Source organism: Odocoileus virginianus, chromosome 16 (assembly GCF_023699985.2).
Source record: "Odocoileus virginianus isolate 20LAN1187 ecotype Illinois chromosome 16, Ovbor_1.2, whole genome shotgun sequence".
NCBI lineage: Eukaryota > Metazoa > Chordata > Mammalia > Artiodactyla > Cervidae > Odocoileus > Odocoileus virginianus.
In genome coordinates, this window is record NC_069689.1 from 1,089,545 (window position 1) to 1,109,922 (window position 20,378).

Sequence of the window (20,378 nt, forward strand, 5' to 3'; positions counted from 1 at the left end):
ACTGATGCCAAATCCAATCTGAGAGACAATTTTGGGTGAACTAGAGAAGGATAACTTTATTACTTTGCCAGGCAAAGGAGGACACACCAAGCTTCTGCTTTGAAAAACTATGTGTCCCAACCTGAGAGGATTTGATGAAGGGTTTTATAACAGTGATTCAGAAGTGGGATCTTTGACAAGATTAGTCTGTGTGTAGGGCCTGCACTCCTTTAATCTCAAGTGGTCAGGTCTCCTAATCTTGAAGAGTTTCTGTGGTCCCTTTAATCTGGCTTCAGGTGGTTTCTTGGCTTCTCCTCCCTTGATTAGCAACTGTACAAATTTGCCCTTTGGAACTCAGAGAAGGTCATGAAGGCTGGAGTCTTGCCTACAAGAAATGAGAGACAGGAAGTCCTCCTTGCCTCGGAACCCCACAGAGCCTTACTCTGTTTCACTCCTGCAAAGGGACTTCATTTCTTTGGATCAGACTGTAGAAGCTTCCAGAAAGTGACACCAGATCTTGTACAAAGGATCAGGAATCAGATCCACATCAGATCTCTTAATAGCAATATTCGAAGCGGGAAGTCCTCAAAGCAATGCCTTAAAGATGCTGAAGGAAAATTATTTTCAACTGAGAATTATATACCCTTCCAAGTTATCAATACAGTGTGAGAAGAGAATGTAGATATTTTCAGATAGACAAGGTTTGAAAAATTTTATCTCACATGCAAATTTCCTCAGGAAGCTACCAGAGGATGTGCTGCAGCCCACAGAAGGGCATAAACCAAGAAAGAAGAAATAAGGACCCACTACTGAGAATATGGAGGCAAGAAGAATGGAATTTTCTCCAAGGGTCCCAAGTAATCCAGAGAGGATGTTTGTGTGGCTTTCCTTCCCTACCTCGCCCAACTCCCACACTGGCCTTTGTAAATAAATGGTGTGGTCTCTGTTGTGAAGAAAAAAAGAAGAAATAGAATGCAGGAAAAACAGATCATTAAGGGAAGAAGTACAGGATGATAGCTGTGGGGCTGATCTAGAGCTATTAGTTCAGATGGAGGCAGGAGAACCAGGGGCTCCAGGAGGGGTGTCTCAGAGTTAAAAAAAAAATAAGGAATTATAGTGAAAATGTGTAGCGAGAATCATTTTACGGGACTTTTGCAGGGTGTGGGATGTGTCAAAAGAAAAAAAAATGAAAAAATGAGTCAACAATTCTGAAGAAGAAAAGAAGTTTATGAAACAAGGACAGGTATTTATGAAGAAAGGAAAGGACAGCATATTACTTGGCTTAGCAGTGAGCACCATTTACTGATTGTGACTGTAACCAAGAAATGTGGTGTTATGACATCAAAAGGAGAGGAAAGAGTGTAAGTGAATCTCATCTGTCATGAGAGGGATGCCAAGAGACAGTATCTAAATTGGACTTCTCTGAGATAGAAATAATAGCAATAAATGCTTAATTTTGTTGTTGTTTTTCAGTTGCTCAGTCGTGTCTGACTTTCTGCGACCCCATGGACTGTTGCATTTCAGGTTTTCCCTGTCCTTCACCATCTCCTGGAGCCTGCTCAAACTCATGTCCTGGAGTCAGTGATGCCATCCAACCATCTCGTCCTTTGTCATCTCCTTCTCCTCCTGCCTTCAGTCTTTCCCAGCATCAGAGTCTTTTCCAATGAGTCAGTTCTTTGCATCAGGTGGCCAAAGTATTGGAGGTTCAGCCTCAGCATCAGTCCCTCCAGTGGATATTCAGGATTGATTTCCTTTAGGATTGACTGGTTTCATCTCCTTGCAGAGATTTTTGTCTTCTTCTGATTTTTGTCTCCTAAATAACTGAGTGAGTTGAAATAGTCACTTCGAAAGAGCAGGATGGAGTGACATAGGAGAGTGCTGTCTTTGTTCTAACACTTTAGCACAGTTTGACTCTGCAAACATTTTTTGCACATGAGTTTGGGAAGATAAAAATTAACTGAAAGACAGATGAAAAGAAACCATGATAACAGTAAGGGCCTTCCCTTTTGAGATGCTCCCATCCTCTGAATTCTCCTTTTAAAACAGCAATTGGGGAACTTCCCTGGTGGTCCAGTGGTTAAGAATCTGCCTTCCAATGCAGGGAACTTGGTTCAATCCCCAGTCGGGGAAGTAAGCTCATGCATCACAACTACTGAGCCCTCGTGCTGGAGAGCCTGCATGCTGCAAGGAAAGATCCCACATGCCACAGCTGCAACTAAGGCCTGATACAGCAAAAAAAAAAAAAAAAAAAAGATTAATAATCTATGCAAAGAAAAAACCTGAGCAAACAACCCCACCCATCTTTTCAGCATCTCATAAAGTGCATCCTCACCCTGCAAGGCAGGTATTGATAAGGGCTCTTGTGAGGGTCAAAAGGGATGGTGTTTCATAAAGCATGAAGTTGGCCTATGGTTAGATTGTGGTTATCAGGCAGGACAGAAATAAATATCCCCATGTTGTACACAGGAAAACAGAGACCCTCCCCTCCACCCCAAACTTCCCACAACTTACCTGGCTCTGAGCCCCACCTGGAGGGAGATTAATGTGAGCGCCCTTGATGTCATCAAGGCTCGGTTCTCATTCTGACGGCACTCTGAGCACTGGCCTTGGTTGTAGACTGATCCCTGGTGCTGGTTGCAGACTGAGCCCCCATCGCTGGCCACTAACTCCCTTAGTAACGTTCACAACCAAACCTAAGTTGGGCTTGGCCGAGAAGAATGGATGGCTGGGTTCCACTCCTCTCCAGTGCTGTCTAAGGGGCAGAGTTGGTGCAGCTGTGGCCTGGCTAAACTCTCTGGTATGGTTTCCCTTCATCCTGGACTAGATTCAAAGCCACCGCCTGTGCCCAGTACATCTCTGTCCCCTCCCACTGGTCCTCCTTGTGGGGGATGGTGGGGCCCATGGTATACTGTGAGCAGAGATTGTCTGTGATGAGTCATCCTTGCTCACAACAAGGGAGTCTGGCATGAACAGCACTTTTTCTGACTTCTCTGCTGCAAGGGAATAATGTCTCAAATCCATGTGTTCAAGTACAGCCTTGAACTGGCTGTTTCCCACCCTGGACTCTTCAATCCAATCCATTACCAGGGAAGCATTTCTCAACATGATTTCCAGGAGTTCCCAGAACACTGGTTTGTTGTAGCTGCTTCTCTACACGTAGTGACCAGCACCTCCTCTGAGCATCCTCTATGGTCAGATGGGAAGCAAGGCTGACTTCAAACCCTCTCATCTCTTATCAGTCCCAGGAGAGGTGAAAGGTCAGGAAAGGGGCAGTGGCAGATGCTGGGCATGGGAAAGTTGGAGGGTGGGTGGGGAGACAAAGGGGATGGGTGGAGGGCAGGCACAGGATCATGGTTTTGATAAACTTGATTTACTACTGGGTCACAAATGTCAGGGCAGTCAGGAAGCTGAAAGACTTCCTCTCCTGCCCCTGTGTCAGACAGATGGAAAAATGAGGTCCCTGGCAGAGGAATGTTCCCAAGATCCCACAATGACTTGGGATCAGATTAGGGCCCCAAAGGGTGGATTCTTTATGCTGAGGATCAGCCTTGGGCAGATGGCACAGATTCCACAGCCCCTGAAGCCAGAATAGGACTCTTGAAGAAGGCCCTGGGGAGACAGAGGAAAGTCTCCAGGGAAGAAAGACCTTCCTGATGATCTGAATTGTCAGCTCTGGGACCTCTGGTTGGAGGGGACATAGGGTCACAGTTTCACATCACCAGATGCATGGCAAGATGCAAGCTGGACCATACTGTGGGAATGTGCCCACAGTGAGGGGAGCTTGCTTGCTCTCTTGGCCATGTTTCTCTTTGTGGGATTGAAACCAAGTTGTGTTCCTCACAATCCTAGGGTTCCTTTGCTTGACCTAAAGGTCTGCTGTCCTTTCTGAGCCCTCAAGATGCAGAACAGCTCCCATGAGCAGCCCCAGAGCTCTGCAGCTGCCTCTGGCTGGCCACCAGGCCCTGGAGACATAAGAGGCACCTGGACCCACAGTTAGAGTGTGTATTTGAGGAAGACAGTTGGGAGAGGGCCCCCTCGGGGGGTGTTTCTTCCAGGAACAGATTAGGTCAGAGGAAATCACGGGAGGTAGGTGTCCCTCCAAACCAAGGGTCTGCGCTGCCGCTTTCAGGTGGTGAGAGGCGCTTAGGCTCTTGCCTCAGTGCTCTTAGCCCGGGCCTCCCGGATCCTGCCTGCCTGCGCACCGAAGCCTGTTTCGGGGCCTCTCCTGGCTGCATCCCCCTGGGGCTGGCCTTCCTGCACTTTCATTGCTTACTTGTCTCTCTGCCACTGGGCTGGCAGCTCTTTGAAAGCCAAGTATTGCAGGGTGGGTTCTCCGGGAAGCAGACTGGCTCAAAGTATAGCATGCTGGATGCTCTTCAGGGAGCGCTCTGGAGATTGAGTGTAGAAGGGAGGGGAAGAGGCAGCGAGGGGCAGAGGGAGAAGCTGAGCTGTTCTGCAGGCCCCACCCAGCCCGGGCTCCTCACTGGGACTTGGCGTGGAGCGGCCCCGCACAGTCCCACAGTGAGCTGAAGTAGCTGGGCCTTTGCACCCCAGCTAGATCAGTCTTTGGATACAGATCGCCCAGAGAAGGGCATGGCCCAGGGTAAAGCAAGTATCTGCAGCTGAAGCAATCCCTGGACGGGCTGATAGCTACAGTCCTTGTGCCCTGGGCCCCCGACCCCAAGTCCTTCCCTGAAGGGAAATGTGGGCATCACATCTCAGCGTCTACTGCCCTGTGTTCTTGTGGGCTTTTGAGGAATGCTAGCTGAAGGAATGAATAGATTAATTTGAAAGAAGCCCCTGAAACATTTGGCCTTATTCTCCCCATCTATGAAATGGATATATCTTTGACACTCATGCTATAAAAGGCAAAGCTCGTCATAAACCCCAAGCTCATCTCATGGAAGGCTGCAGCCTCCCTTCTCTTCTCTCTCCTTTGACACCCCAAGGTTGGGTCTAGGGCCCTGAGGGGTGGAGTGGGTAGTGGAGGGTAGGTGGGGTGCACTTGGCAGTTTGTGGTTGCTGTTTTAGGGGAAACCACAGCTGCCTCTGGTTCAGGGCGGTCAGTGAGGCCCAGGGAAGGGGAGGTTCATATGCAGGGCAGGCCTTGGGCACTGAGTCACCACCCAGAGGAAAACCACAGCTTCAAGAGCCCCAAGGCCCAAGGAAGGGTGGCAGATGAGCTGGGCGAGTGCCAGGTCTCAGGAGCAGGGATTTGGACAGCCTCCTTACTCCTAGGGCCAGCCCTGTTCCAGCTTGCAGGGCAGCACCTACCATATGCCATGATAAAGGCAGGCTGAGTCACACATTTCTGTGAAACAGGACACACCAAGAACAGAGTGACCCTGAAAAAGAACCATTTATCTCTAGTCTCCAGCTCCCCACTCTCTGGGGGAATGGGGGCAATTCTTGAATTCAAGAAAATTCTTCTAAGATATCTGAAGATTCAAAGACTTCAACTTTGCTTATATATAAATTTACCATCATCTTTAGGCTTCCCAAGTGGTTCAGTGGTTAAGAATCTGCCTGACAATTCAGGAGCCACAGGAGACTTGGGTTTGATCCCCGGGTTGGGAAGATCTCCTGGAAAAGGAAATGGCAACCCACTCCAACGTTCTTGCCTGGAAAATCCCATGGACAGAGGAACCTGACATGACTGAGCAACTGAGCTCACATGTACCATCATCACTGTGGTCTAGAGAGGCTGCTTCACACTGCATTCATGTACTGATACCTCGGTAACTGTGAAATGTCTGGTTTTTTCTCTTTCTTCTTTGTAGGAAAATGAAATATTCTGAACTCTCATCTTGTGTGATGAAAGCTAAAACAAACAAATGAACAAAGATAATGTGTCCAGACCGACTTGTTTATACCTTCTTGAAAGATACCTAATGCTTCAGACAGAGCAATAAGAAAACTGAAAGATGGTAGAATAGCAATGATTCATATCACCATTGAATTGCCTTCCAGGCAATTCCATCATTCTCTTGTTTTCTTATTACTTTAGTCTGTTTTTAAAAAGCATGATTGAGAATATAATGAGTGATGATGAAAAATACTTCCTAAGAGGATGAAATAGCAAAATGTTTTAAGACCTAGGATATATTTTGAATTTACAAAGGATCCAATGGATCAATACAGTAATTGATATATTTTGGACTTATAAAGAATCCAGTGGATTGTTTTGGTAATTGTAAGGGAGAACAAGCTTTATTCTATTAAAAAATAATTGAAATCTCTCTTTGGTTTTTGGAAGACCCCTGTAAAAGGATAAAAGTCATAAAATAATCAATTCTTATTAATAGTTAAAGCTGCTCAGAAAAGGAGCTTAAAAATTAAAATTCAGTCTGAATGACCTTGGTGGTATACTAAGAGTTAAAATAAAATTCCCCAAGGGGGATTTAGCTGAAGGTCCACTTTTACCTATACCCAAATAGGGAGGAATAAGCAGAGACTGTGAATTTGACATAAAATGAGACCCTATGCAAATGACAAATGACATGCAAAAAAATGCAAATAAATGAAGACAGTAGTGAGGGCCCTAGTGCTCTGGGTAGACATGGAATACTGGCTTCCTGTGGTTGGATGGTAGTTCTAAGAAAGCTGCCCTATCCTCCTCCTAGGGTCTTCCACATGGCCCTCTGGCTGAGAAACTTAGGCCCAAAGACTGTTCTTGCTTCCCTGTTCCCTCTTCCAGTCATTTGCAGAGACCCCTGTGGCCCATTGGGAGCCATAAGACTTGGATTCCAGGCTCCCGCCACTTCCTTGCCCCTCTGCTCTCCCTGCTGTGTGTGCCCTGGGGCTGGAGAATGGTACTGGATTCAGTGCACTATGGAGTCAGGACAGCAGGGCTTGGTGGATAATTCTATGGCACCTCCTGATCCTTCAAGGTCTCTCCACTTCTCTTACACAGCCCCCATCCCAACCCCCATGCCATATGTTCAACTTTTCTCTTCCTCACAGCAGTATAAACAACAATAGTTTGCAGGGACTAGACATCAGGCAAAACAGGGTTATGATCTTTGACAGATGGAGGACACTCAAAGTGAGCCCCATATTTAACCAACTTTCTTCCTGAGGCCATTTTCCAAACTGAGATGCAGCGAGCTAGACCAAACAGGAGGTGACATCTCAAAAAAAAGGGTTTAAAATGAGTAAGGATAATATGTTAAACAGAATAGAGCAAAAGATGGACAAAATGAGTGAAAGCTTGAGTATTTAAAGAGAAAACTTGAATCTATAAGAATGAAAAAAATTGGTGTTTTAGATTGCAAAATATCTGAAATTAAGAACTCACTGAATGGGTCTAACAGGACACTGTATACAGCAGAAGACAAGATTAGTGACCAGTCAATAGATATTATCTGGGTTGAAACACGGTGAAAAAGAATTGAGAAATAAGCAGAGCTGAGCATAAGAGATATGTAGGACATGCTCAAATATTTGAATAAATAATGACTGAGAATTTCCTAAATATGATGAAAGGCATCAAGCCACAGATTCATGAATATCAATGAGGGTTGAGACACTGCCATTTTTGTTGCTCAAATGCGGAGTGAGAGGCTGAGAGTGGGAGACACTATCTGCTTTCATCCTTCACAATCTGGTGTACCAGGCGAAGCTGGCTGGGTAGGCTGAGCAATGCGATGAAATGGTGAAATCAGTGAAGAAAGTAGCAGGGATGGATGTGGAGTTGACAGTTGAAGGAAGAAACCTCTTATCTGTGCATATAAAAATTTGATTAGAACTAGAAGAGCTTCCTGGAGAATTACCAGCGACAAAGAAGAAAACAAGGGAGGAGAAGGCAGACTAAAAATGATTTGGGAATATCGGCAAATGGTTGAGACTGAGCTACAGTTAATCTGTTGTGACATTCTGGGTGTACTGGACAAACACCTCATTCCAGCCCCTAACATTGGCTGAGTCCCAGCTCTTCTATTATAAAATGAAAGGAGACTACCACAGGTATCTGGCTGAATTTGCCACAAGAAATGACAGGAAGGAGGCTGTGGCGAACAGCTTGATGGCTTATAAAGCTGCTAGTGCTGTTGCAATGACAGAACTTGCATCGACACATCCCAATCACTTAGGTCTTGCTCTCAGTTTTTCCATATTCTACTATGAAATTCTTAATTCCCCTGAGCATACCTGCAGGCTGACAAAAGCAGCTTTTAATGATGCAGTTGCAGAACTGGCCACACTGAGTGAGGAAAGCTATCAGGACGCTACATCTATCACACAGTTGTTAGTGATAATCTGACACTATGGACTTCAGACATGCAGGGTGATGGTGAAGAGCGAATAAAGCAGCACTGCAGGATGTGGAAGATGATAATCAGTGACACTTAAAAGCCAACACGAGAAACCATCTCTGACCACCCCAGACATTCCCATCCTACCCATCTTGGAAATTCCCCCATTGTTACTAAGAACCACCAAATCTGACTTTTACATATGGCCTCAGACTTTAGCTCATGCCCTGTTGGGGTTTGTTTGTTTGTTTGTTTGTTTGTTTGTTTTTAATGGTTTTCTGAAGTTCTTAAAGGCAGGAGTGAATTTCTGTGGATTTTACTGGTCCCAGCTTTTAGGATCTTTAAGAACACTAACAGGACTGCATAGAGGCTTTTTCAGCATTACTGTATTGTCTCCTACAGATGCCGCAAGATCACCGTTAGCAATGGAAATTACATTCAAAAGCTATTAGAATTTTATGTGATGCAAGCATCTAACAGAAAGGTTAATCACACTACTGAGGTGTATGTAGTATCATTTTCCCTTTTTCTAATTCTTTAAATTGAATTCTAAACCAATGTTTAAAATTAATTGGATCTTAGCTTGAGGTGGTTAAAGGTTGTTTGGGGAGTTTTTTGTAATGGTTTTGCTATTAAAAAGTGTTTCTGTTGAAATGTTGAAAAGCATGATGCTGGTAACAGTTTAACAATTGTGGCTGCTCATTCTTGCCTACTTTTACTCTTCCTCTGAAGCAGGTTAGCACTGAAGGTGTTATGGAGAAGCCAGAATGCATGTTCAGTTCTTTGTTTCTTCTCCTTCCTTCTCCCACTGGGTCCCAACCCTTCCCTCCTTTGCTCCCTCAGCTTCTTTATTCAGTATGCGTAACTTAAAACTAATTTGTACTATTGGATATATGACTTGAGCCATAGATACAGAATCTGTATTGTTCTTACTGAAACACAGCATGGATTAACATTAAACTGAAATAAAAGAAACCCAAATAAAACAAACCTAATTTTAAATAAAACAAACAAAGCTAAACCTAAATAAAACAAACTCCAAATATTATAAGTATAAAGAAAACTATACCTAGGCCCATCAAAAATCTTAAAAACAACCATATTTTTAAAAATTAATTTGTTTTTGGCTGCACTGGGTCCTCACTGAGGCACATTAGCTCTTTGTTAAAGTGATCATATTTTTAAAGAGAGAGAGTTAGTAACCAGTTAATAGTACAGTTGATGGCTAACTATGGAAGTCAGAAGACAATGAAATGACATCTTTAAAGTGCTAAAGAAAAAACCCTACCAATCTAGAATTCTATGCCCAGAAAAATATCCTTCAGAAATGAAGGGAAAATAAATGTGTTCAAAATTTTGTCAAGTGGACAAAAATTCAAAGAAATTGGTTTGTCACTAGTACACATTGGCAATACAGGAAATTTTTATGGGAATTCTTCAGGATGAAGGAAAATGATCCCTGAGTGAACTGCAGGAAGGAATAAAGGCATGGCAAAAGATTAAAATGGATATAATTATAAATGAATATTTACTAAAATAACAATAGGAAATTCCCTGGCAGTCCCATAGTTAGGACTCCACGTTCTCACTTGCCAATGGCCAAGATTCAATCCCTGGTCAGAGAACTAAGACTCCATGCTCACATGGTCAATAAATTAACCAATTAATTTAAAAAAAGACAACTTAAAGCTAACAATAATATCATAAATTTTTAAAAAGTTTTTATTGGAGCTGATTTACTTTGTTATACAGCAGAAATGAACACAGCATTGTAAAGCAGTTAATCTCTACCCCCTATCCTACTGCTCTAGGTCATCACAGAGCACCAAGCCCAGCTCCCTATGCAGTATAGTGGCTGCCCACTAGCTGTCTGTTTTACATACGGCAGTGCATGTGTCTCATGAGATTTTTAACATAAAAGTAAATCCATGTCAGTATATAAAAATACAAATATATATTTAAATATATAAATAAAATTACACACACACACACACACACACACACACACACACCGGCTTCCCTGGTGGCTCAGATGGTAAAGAATTGGTCTGCAGGAGACCTGGGTTCAGTCCCTGGGTTGAGAAGATCCCCTGGAGAAGGGAATGGTTACCCACTCCACTATTCTGGCCTGGAGAATTCCATGGACAGAGGAGCCTGGCAAGCTAGAGATCCATGGGATCTCAAAGAGTCAAACATGACTAAGTGACTTCCACAACACGGCCTAAACTTGGAGGTTTCCCTTGTGGCTGAAATGGTAAAGAGTCCACTTGCTTGCAATGCAGGAGACCCGGGTTCAATCCTTGGGTCAGGAAGATCCCCTGGAGGTGGGCATGGCAATCCATTCTGGTATTCTTGCATGGAGAATCCCATGGACAGAGTGTGTGTACATATATATATATATATATCAGCACCAAAGATGGGAGTTAACTCTTCTAAGGTATTTGCATTAAGTACTAACTGTGAAAGGACTAATTTATAGTAAACTGACATAATCTCTAGGATGACCACTAATATCGTAATAAAATAAGAAGCAATTAAAAAGCTAGCAGTAGAGCAAAATGAAATAATAAAAATTTTTAAAAAGTTAACTCAAAGGAAAGTGAAAAAGGAGGACTAAAAGTACAAAGGATAAATAGAAAGCAAATAGCAAGGTAAATTCAACTGTGCCAGTAGTTATAACTAATGTGAATAGTATAAATATGTCAATTAAAAGACAAAGATTATAAGACTAAATAAAAACCAAAATCTAACCCTGCTGTTTACAAAAAGCTCACTTTAAATAGAAAGACACAGGAAGGTGAAAGCTAAAGGTTACAAAGTGATGTCATATAAATACTAACCCCCGAAAAGCTGATATGGACACATGAACATTAGAAATTTTTAAGTTAAAAAGTATTATAAGAGAAAAAGAAGACTATTTCATAATAACCAAATTCCTACAGTACTATCCATTTGGTCCAACTTATATAGCCAGACTGGGAGCTTCCCAGGTGGCACAGTGGTGAAGAACCCACCTGCCAATGCAGGAGATGCAAGAGATGCAGTCAATCCCTGGACTGGGAAGATGCCCTGGAGTAGAAAATGGCAACCCACTCCATCATTCCTGCCTGGAGAATCCCGCAAACAGAAGAACCTGTTAGGCTACAGTCCATGGAGTCGCCCAAAGAGTCAGATGTGACTGAACTACTGAGCACGCACACATATACAGCCAGGCCAGGTTATAAATCACTCGCTGTGAACTGGCTGCCCGTGCCCATCCCCAGGATGTACTGGGGCTTGTGAGAGCTGCCCTTTCAGCAGCTCCAAGGGGGGAAGGTGTGGGTCAGGTTTGCTCCTGACCTCTCCGTGTTTAATGTTCAAAAGGGTACCCAGCTGTGACTGACCAGGCCTCCCTCACCCTGGGCAGGCACTCACCTACTGAGATCTCAGCCTGAATCTGGGGTGTACAACACTCCAAGCTTGACTTTGAAATGTAGTCTTGCCAGGATTCTCATTCCAGGACCCGTGGCCTTATATTGGAAGTTGACAGCCCCTGAACAATCCTGTCTTGTTTGGCCTTAGCCACTGTTCCCATGGACAGTGACTATGCAGGCTCCTGACTATGGCTCAGCCACTTCCCTCACCCCAGTGGACAGGCAGGCCTTTGTTGCCCACTTATTGGGCAGGCTGCATAGGGCAGGACCTACAGCTCCCCAACAGGGCTTGATAGGCCTTAGCCACACCTTTTGCCTGCCTGGCTAGTCCCTATCCCTGCTCACCTGGGCAGGTCCTGTCCCACTTCAGATGATGACCTGGGCTAGTTTTGGTAGAGACATGTTAACTTGTCCCCAATATTCTCTCAAGTGACATTATCTATCCTGTTGGAGTCATGTTCTCTCTCAGATTTTATTTGTGGTGGCAGGTGAGTGGCACATGATGATTGTGATAAATGATACTAATTAGTTTTAACCTCATTCAAGGTGCCGTGGGCTTGAAGAGTATGAGCTCGGCAGACAGGCCTGGGCTTGAATTCCATCTCTGTGATTCTGACTTCTTTTGAGCCTGAGCATCCTCATCCTTAAAATGGATTGTGTAGAATAAGTAAAACGATATATGCGAAGTGCTCAGCACAATGCCTGGCCTATGTGTGCTTGCATGCTAAGTTGCTTCTTTTGTATCTGACTCTTTATGATCCCATGGACTATAGCCTGCTAGGCTCCTCTGTCCATGGGGATTTTCCAGGCAAGAATACTGGAGTGGGTTGTCATGCCCTCCTCCATGGGATCTTCCCAACCCAGGGGTCTAACCTGAGTTTCTCACATCTCCTGTATTAGCAGGCAGGTTCTTTATCACTAGCACCACCTGGGAAGCCCTGCCTGGCACATAGATAATGCTTAATACCACAGATGGTAGATTGTTATTTCTGAGCACCTCAGCTATGTTACGGAGAAGGCAGTGGCAACCCACTCCAGTACTCTTGCCTGGAAAATCCCATGGGCAGAGGAGCCTGGTAGGCTGCAGTCCATGGGGTCACAAAGAGTCAGACACGACTGAGCGACTTCACTTTCACTTTTCACTTTCATGCATTGGAGAAGGAAATGGCAACCCACTCCAGTGTTCTTGCCTGGAGAATCCCAGGGACGGGGGAGCCTGGTGGGCTGCCGTCTATGGGGTCGCACAGAGTCGGACATGACTGAAGCGACTTAGCAGCAGCAGCAGCTATGTTATAAACATTCTAAATAGAGAGACCATATTTCTATTTTGTTGTGGTGGGTTTTTCTATTTTTTTATTTTTTGAATTCTGGAATATTTTAATTGAAGGATAATTGCTTTACAGAATTTTGTTGTTTTTTGTCAAACCTCAACATGAATCAGCCATATGGCTGATTATGTTACAGAACAACAAAATTCTGTAAAGCAATTATCCTTCAATTAAAAAATAAATAAATTTTAAAAAGAAAAAAAAAGACTATACCATAGATAACATATTTACTGTTTAAATAATAATGATATAATTAATACCAAGATACTTAATTCACAACTAGAAAATAAAACACAGCCAATTCCTTGGAGCCTTTTGTACCTTTCCCCATATCATATCTCCTCTCAGCACTCCAGAGGTTGCCACTATCCTGAATAGTATAGTGTAAGTAGAGGCCTTGTTGGGGGCAGTAGGAGACACACCCACTCCTCATAGCCAGGAAGGTCTAGTGGAAGCCAGAAACTCTCATGCCCTCCCAGCAATAACAGATAATACTCCCCACTCCAGAGTCAGTGGAGGCTGTTATGAACTGCATTGTGCACCCCCATTCATAAGCTGAAGCTGTAACCCTTGATAAGACAATATTGGAGATAGGGCTCTTAGGGGGGTAATTAAGGTTAAACATGGTCATAAAGGTGAGGTCCTAGTCCAATAGATATTCTTATAAGGAGAGGAAAAGACACGTGGGATGTCCACGCACAGAGAAGAGGCCATGTGAGGACAGGGTGCGCAGGTGGCCAGCTGCAAGCCAAGGAGGGAGTTCTCACCAGAAATCAAACTCCAGCACCTTGATCTTGGACCTTCCAATCTCCAGAATGTGAGACAATAAATTTCTGTTGTTTAAAACACCCAGTCTGTGGTGATTTGCTATGAAAGCCTGAGCTAACTAATACGGAGCAGGGTGGGGAACCTGGATGTCTAACCCTGCCTTGCCTTAATGGGGTAGCACCTCCCCTCCTCTGCTGGACCAGTGTTAGAGGGAGCCAGCTAAAACCAAAAGTTTAAATAAGATCCAAAGTCTCATAATAGCAAGAACACCCAAGTTTTAAAAGAAAATTTCCTGTCACACCAATAGCCAAGAAAATCTCACACTGAAGGATAAAAGAAATATTAATAGATACCACACTCAAGATTCCAGGGATGTTATCTGATTAAGATTTACAAACAGGCGTCATACAATGCTTTAATAAGTGACTGAGAGCACATCTGAAACAAATGGAAAAAGAGAAAATCTCAGCAAATAAATATACAAAGAAGAACCAAATGGATATTTTAGAACTGAAAAATTCATTAACCAAATTAAAAACCTTGGTAGATGTGCTCAGTAGCAAAATGGAAGAAGACAGAAGAAAGAATCCACGAAGCTGCCCAATCTGGACAACAGAGAGAAAAAAAACTGGGGAAAAAAAAGAGTGAAAAGAACCCCAGAGACCCAGGGAACTATAAAAAAAGATCTAATATTCATGTCATTGGCATCTAAGAAGGAGAGAACATGTAGGACAGGATATATTGTGATGGTCATCCTTAGAAAATACAACCCATGTTGCACAGAAATGTAGTTTTCAATTTCATTTCAATATTCTATTGTGTGACTGAACCATAAGTTTTTATTCATTCTACTGTAAAGGACATTTGGGTTGTTGCCATTTTTATTGCTATTTTAAACAGTGCTTCTGGGAATGTTCTGTTCATGTCTCCAGGAGTGGACTTGCTGGGTCAAAGGGTATGTGAATGTTCACCTTCACAAATAATGTAAAATTCTTCTTCAAAGTGAGTGTACTGATTTCTAGTCCCACAGCAGTGTACGAGTTACATTTGCCAACATTTTGTCAGTCTTTAAAAATGTTTCCAAACCAGTGGGCATGAAATGGTAATTTGTGGTTTTATTTGCATTTCCTTTTCTACTAACAAGGCCAAGTGTATTTTCATAAATTTCACAGGCCATTTGTGTTTTCTGTGAAATGCTTGTTTGTGTTTTTGAAACTTTTTCTTTTGAATCACTTGTCTTTCTAATTGATATATAGGATCTGGCTACTAATCTTTTTTGGCTTTATGTAAAAAATTCCATTAGGACTTGGTTGGAAAAGTAATAAAACTGTACATCAATTTGCACAATACTGTACAACTTTACAGTATTAAAACTTTATATCCATGAACATAGTGTTGCTCCATTTGGTTTTCTTATTGCCTTTCAATAAGGTCTCTTAGCTTTCTACATAAATATTTTGCACATCTTTTGTTAGATTTATTTTCAATGACCTTATCTTTTTCATTGCTATTGTAAATCTTTAATTGCATTTTATGACTTTATTGCTGATGTTTATAAATTCATTAGACATATTTATTGGAAACCAAATTGATATATTTTCCCAGGCTGTCAATTGACTTTCCATTTTGTAAATAGTGCATTTTGAAGATCACTGATTTTAAGCAATTACTGATGTAATTTAGTGTGGTTTCCTTCATATTTCTTCTATTTGGGGTTCATTGAGTGTTTTTGTAGCTATTGGTAATTTTCATCAAATTTGGATTCTTCAAATGTTTGTCTCTCTCTCAAAGCTATGGTTTTTCCCATATAGTCATATACAAATGTGAGTTGGAGTTGGACCACAAAGAAGGCTGAGCACCAAAGAATTGATGCTTTCAAATGGTGGTACAGGAGACGACTCTTGAGAGTCCATTGGTCAGCAAGGAGATCAAATCAGTCCATCCTACAGGAAATCAGTCCTGAATATTCATTGGAAGGACTGATGCTGAAGCTGAAGCTCCAATACTTTGGCCACCTGATGGAAAGAGCCAACTCATTGGAAAGACCCAGATGCTGGGAAAGATTGAAGGCAGGAGGAGAAGAGGGCAAAGAGGATGTGAAGGTTGGATGGCATCACCGATGCGATGGACATGGGTTTGAGCTGTTGTTCTGTCACTCAGTAATGTCTGATTCTCTGCAGCCCCGTGGACTGCAGCATGCCACCATTCCCTGTCCTTCACTGTCTCCCAGAGTTTGCTCAAATTCATGTTCATTGAGTCGGTGATGCTAACCAACCATCTCTTCCTCTGTTGCCCCTTTCTCCTCTTGCCTTCAGTCTTTCCCTGTATCAGGGTCTTTCCCAATGAGTCAGTTCTTCGAATTAGGTGGCCAAAGGACTGAAACTTCAGCTTCAGCATCAGTCATTCCAATGGATATTCAGGGTTGATTTCCTTTAGGATTGACTGGTTTGATCTCCTTGCTGTCTGAGGGACTCTCAAGAGTCTTCTCCAACACCACAGTTCAAAAACATAAATTCTTCAGCAATCAAGCCTTCTTTATGGTTCAACTCTCACATCCAAACATGACTACTGGAAAAACCATAGCTTTGGCTATACAGACCTTTTTCAGCAAGTAATGTCTCTGCTTTTTAATATGCTGTGTAGGTTTTTACAGCTTTTCTTCCAAGGAGCAAGCATCTTTTGATTTCATGGCTGCAGTCACCATCTGCTGTGAATTTGGAGCCCCCCAAAATAAAGTCTGCCACTGTTTCCATTGTTTCCCCATCTATTTGCCATGAATTGATGGGACTGGATGCCATGATCTTCGTTTTTTGAATGTTGAGTTTCAAGCTGGCATTTTTACTCTCCTCTTTCATTTTCATCAAGAGGCTCTTTAGTTCCTTTTTGCTTTCTGCCATAAGGGTGATATCATCTGCATATCTGAGGTTTTTTATATTTCTCCTGGCCATCTTGTTTCCAGCTTGTGCTTCATCCAGCCCGCTATCCTGTATGATATACTCTGCATATAAGTTAAATAAGTGGGGTGACTATATACAGCCTTGATATACTCCTTTCCCAATTTGGAGCCGGTCTGTTGTTTCATGTACGGTTCTAACTGTTACTTCTTGACCTGCAAACAGGTTTCTCAGGAGGCAGGTAAGATTGTCTGGTATTCCCATCTCTTGAAGAATTTTCCACAGTTTGTTGTGATCCACACAGTCAGAGGCTTTAGCATAGTCAATGAAGCAGAAATAGATGTTTTTCTGGAATTCTCTTGCTTTTTGTATGGTCCAATGGATGTTGGCAATTTGATCTCTGGTTCCTCTGCCTTTTCTAAATCCAGCTTGAACATCTGGAAGTTCTTGGTTCACATACTGTTGAAGCTTAACTTGAAGGATTTCAAGCATTAACTTGCTAGCATATGAAATGAGAGCGATTGTGCTATAGTATGAACATTCATTGAAATTTCCCTTCCTTGGGATTGGAATGAAAAGTGACCTTTTCTAGTCCCGTGGCCACTGCTGAGTTTTCTAAAATTGCTGGCATATTGAGTGCAACACTTCAGCAGCAGCATCTTTTAGGATATTAAATAATTTAGCTGGAATTCCATCACCTGCACTAACTTTGTTTTGTAGTGATGCTTCCTAAGGCCCACTTGAGTTCATACTCCAATGTGTGGCTCTAGGTGAGTGATCATACCATCATGGTTATCCAGGTCATTAAGGTCTTTTTTTGCACAGTTCTGTGTAATCTTACCACCTCTTCTTAACATCTTCTGCTTCTGTTAGGTCCATACCACTTCTGTCCTTTATTGTGCCCATCTTTGTGTGAAATGTTCCCTTGGTATCTCTAATTTTCTTGAAGATGTCTCTAGTTCTTCCCATTCTATTGTTTTCTTCTATTTTTTTTTTTGCATTGTTCGCTTCAGAAGTCTTTCTTTTCTCTCCTTGCTACTCTTTGTAACTCAGCATTCAGATGGGTATATCTTTACTTTTCTCCTTTGCCTTTCACTTCTCTTCTTTTCTCAGCTATTTGTAAGTCCTCCTCAGACAATCATTTGCCTTTTTGCATTTCTTTTTCTTGGAGATTGTTTTGATTACTGCCTCCTATACAATGTTATGAATCTCCCTCCACAGTTCTTCGGGCACTCTATCTATCAGATCTAATCCTTTGAATCTATTTGTCACTTCTACATATATTCATAAGGGATATGATTTAGGTCACACCTGAATGGCATAGTGGCCTTCCCAACCTTCTTCAATTTAAGTCTAAATTCTGCAATAAGCAGTTCATGATCTGAGCCACAGTCAGCTCCCAGTCTTGTTTTTGCTGACTGTATAGAGCTTCTCCATCTTCGGGTGCAAAGAATATAATCAATCTGAATTCAGTATTGACTATCTGGTGATGTCCATGTGTAGAATCATCTCTTGTGCTGTTGGAAGAGGGTGTTTACTATGACTAGTACATTCTCTTGGCAAACTCTGTTAGCCTTTGCCCTGCTTCACTTTGTATTCCAAGGCTAAACTAGCCTGTTACTTCGGGTATCTCTTGACTTCCTATTTTGCATTCTAGTCCCCTATGATGAAAAGGACATCTTTTTTTGGTGTTAGTTCCAGGTCTTATAGGTATCATAGAACTGTTCAACGTTCAGCTTCTTTGGCATTAGTGGTTGGGGCATAGACTTGGATTACTGTGATATTGAATAGTTTGCCTTGGAAACGAACAGATTATTTTGTCTTTTGGAGACTGCACCCAAATACTGCATTTCCGATTCTTTTGCTATGAGGGTTACTCCATTTCTTCTAAGGGAATCTTGCCCATAGTAGTAGATACAATGATAATCTGAATTAAATTTGCCTATTCCCATCCATTTTATGATTTCTAAAATGTCTCTTGCCATCTCCTGTTTGACCACCTCCAATTTACCTTGATTCATGGACCTAACATTCCAGGTTCCTATGCAATATTGTTCTTTACATCATCGGACTTTACTTTCACCACCAGACACATCCACAGCTGGGTGGTGTTTCTGCTTTAGCTCAGCCTCTTCATTCCTTCTGGAGCTATTTCTCTGCCCTTCTCCAGTAGCATATTGGGCACCTACCGGCCTGGTGAGTTCATCTTTCAGTGTCATATCGTTTTGCTTTTTCATACTATTCATGGGTTCTCAAGGCAAGAATTCTGAAATGGTTTGTCATTCCCTTCTCCAATGGACCACATTTTGTCAGAACTCCCCACCATGGTGGAGAGTTCACCTACCGTCTTGGATGGCTCTACACAGGATGTCTCATAGTTTGAGCTAACTCCGGGAAATAGTGAATGATGTGGAAGCCTGGCGTGCCATAGTCCATGGAGTTGCAAAGAGTCAGACATGACTTAGTGACTGAATAACAACATCACTATAATATTTTTCTTATCTAGTATTTAAATTTGCATTTTTAGAACTAATTTTCGCATCTCTTTTTATGCTCAGGCTTTGTCTACTTTTTTTTTTAAAGATATGGGTTATATTTATAATTGCTATTTTGGTTTTAATGTTCTTGTCTACTAATCTATTGTCTCTGTCATATTTTAGTCTGTCTCTATTGACTTATTTTTCTTATCATTATGGGTAATATTTTCATACTTCTTCATGTACCTGTTGATTTCTTTTTTCTTGAGAATATGTCAGATTTACTAACTTGCTGGCAAGGAACTAGCAAGATGACCAAAGTACGCTGTTTCAGAGAGGCTATGAGGAGGAGGAGTGAGATAGTAGGGGCACAGACCATTGACCTAAATGGAATGTTGCCTAAGCAGGAAAGAGAGTGGGGTCTTTTGGCAAGACGGTCTCTATCATTTTATCAATTGTCACAGAGAGGGCCTCTGTGGCAAGTGGTCTGAGGTACCTACCATCAAGAGCAGACATATGTGTGTGTGAATTGAAACCACAAAGCTCATCCCCGCTCCTAGGTGTGTCTCACTGGCCGATTAGCAGAAGGCAGGAAACAGTGTCGCCCCGGAGAAGCAGCCAGCCTCAGAGCAACAAGTGTGTGTGTGTGCTCACTTGCTCAGTGGTGTCTGACTCTTTGCGACCCCACGGACTGTAACCCTCCAGGCGCCTCTGTCCATGGGACTCTGCACGCAAGAAAACTGGGGTGAGTTGCCATTCCCTGCTCCAGGGGATCTTCCCTACCCAGGGACTGAACCTGGGTCTCCTGCACTGCAGGCAGATTCTTTACTGTCTGAGTCGCCAGGGAAGCATATGACCCAGAAATCTGACTTCTGGGTATATACCCCAAATAATTGAAAGTAGGGTATCAAAACCATATTTGTACACATGTGTTCATAGCAGCTTTATTCACTATAGCTGAAACACAGAAGCAAACCAGGTCTGCATTGATGAATGAATAGATGACCAAAATGTGATATATGCACACAATGGAATATTACTCAGCCTTAAAAAGGAAGGAGATTCTGCAATATGCTATAACATAGATCAACCTCAGGGATATTACACTAAGTGAAATAAGCCAACCACAAAAAAGATAAATACTGTATGATTCCACTTAGATGAGGTACTTAGGGGAATTGAATTCATAGAGATGGAAGGTAAAATAGTGGTTAACCAGGGGCTGGGGCTAGGGAAGAATGAGGAATTATTATTTAAAGGGTCTGGA

The 20,378-nt window shown here is 42.5% G+C and overlaps 1 protein-coding gene and 1 pseudogene across 3 annotated transcripts in view; both read left to right on the forward strand.

The window, feature by feature from the left end:
- The window catches only part of PPCDC (phosphopantothenoylcysteine decarboxylase), a 57,455-nt gene extending 37,597 nt beyond the window's left edge, over nt 1-19,858 (forward strand). For all 3 annotated transcript variants that reach the window (XM_070477572.1, XM_070477575.1, XM_070477573.1), the window contains exon 6: nt 19,672-19,858. In XM_070477572.1, coding sequence (XP_070333673.1) covers nt 19,672-19,808 — 137 coding nt within the window. In that variant the 3' untranslated portion in view covers nt 19,809-19,858. The remainder of the gene's footprint in view (nt 1-19,671) is intronic.
- LOC110124889 (14-3-3 protein epsilon pseudogene) lies at nt 7,009-10,197 on the forward strand (annotated as a pseudogene).
- Nucleotides 19,859-20,378: the final 520 nt, after the last annotated feature.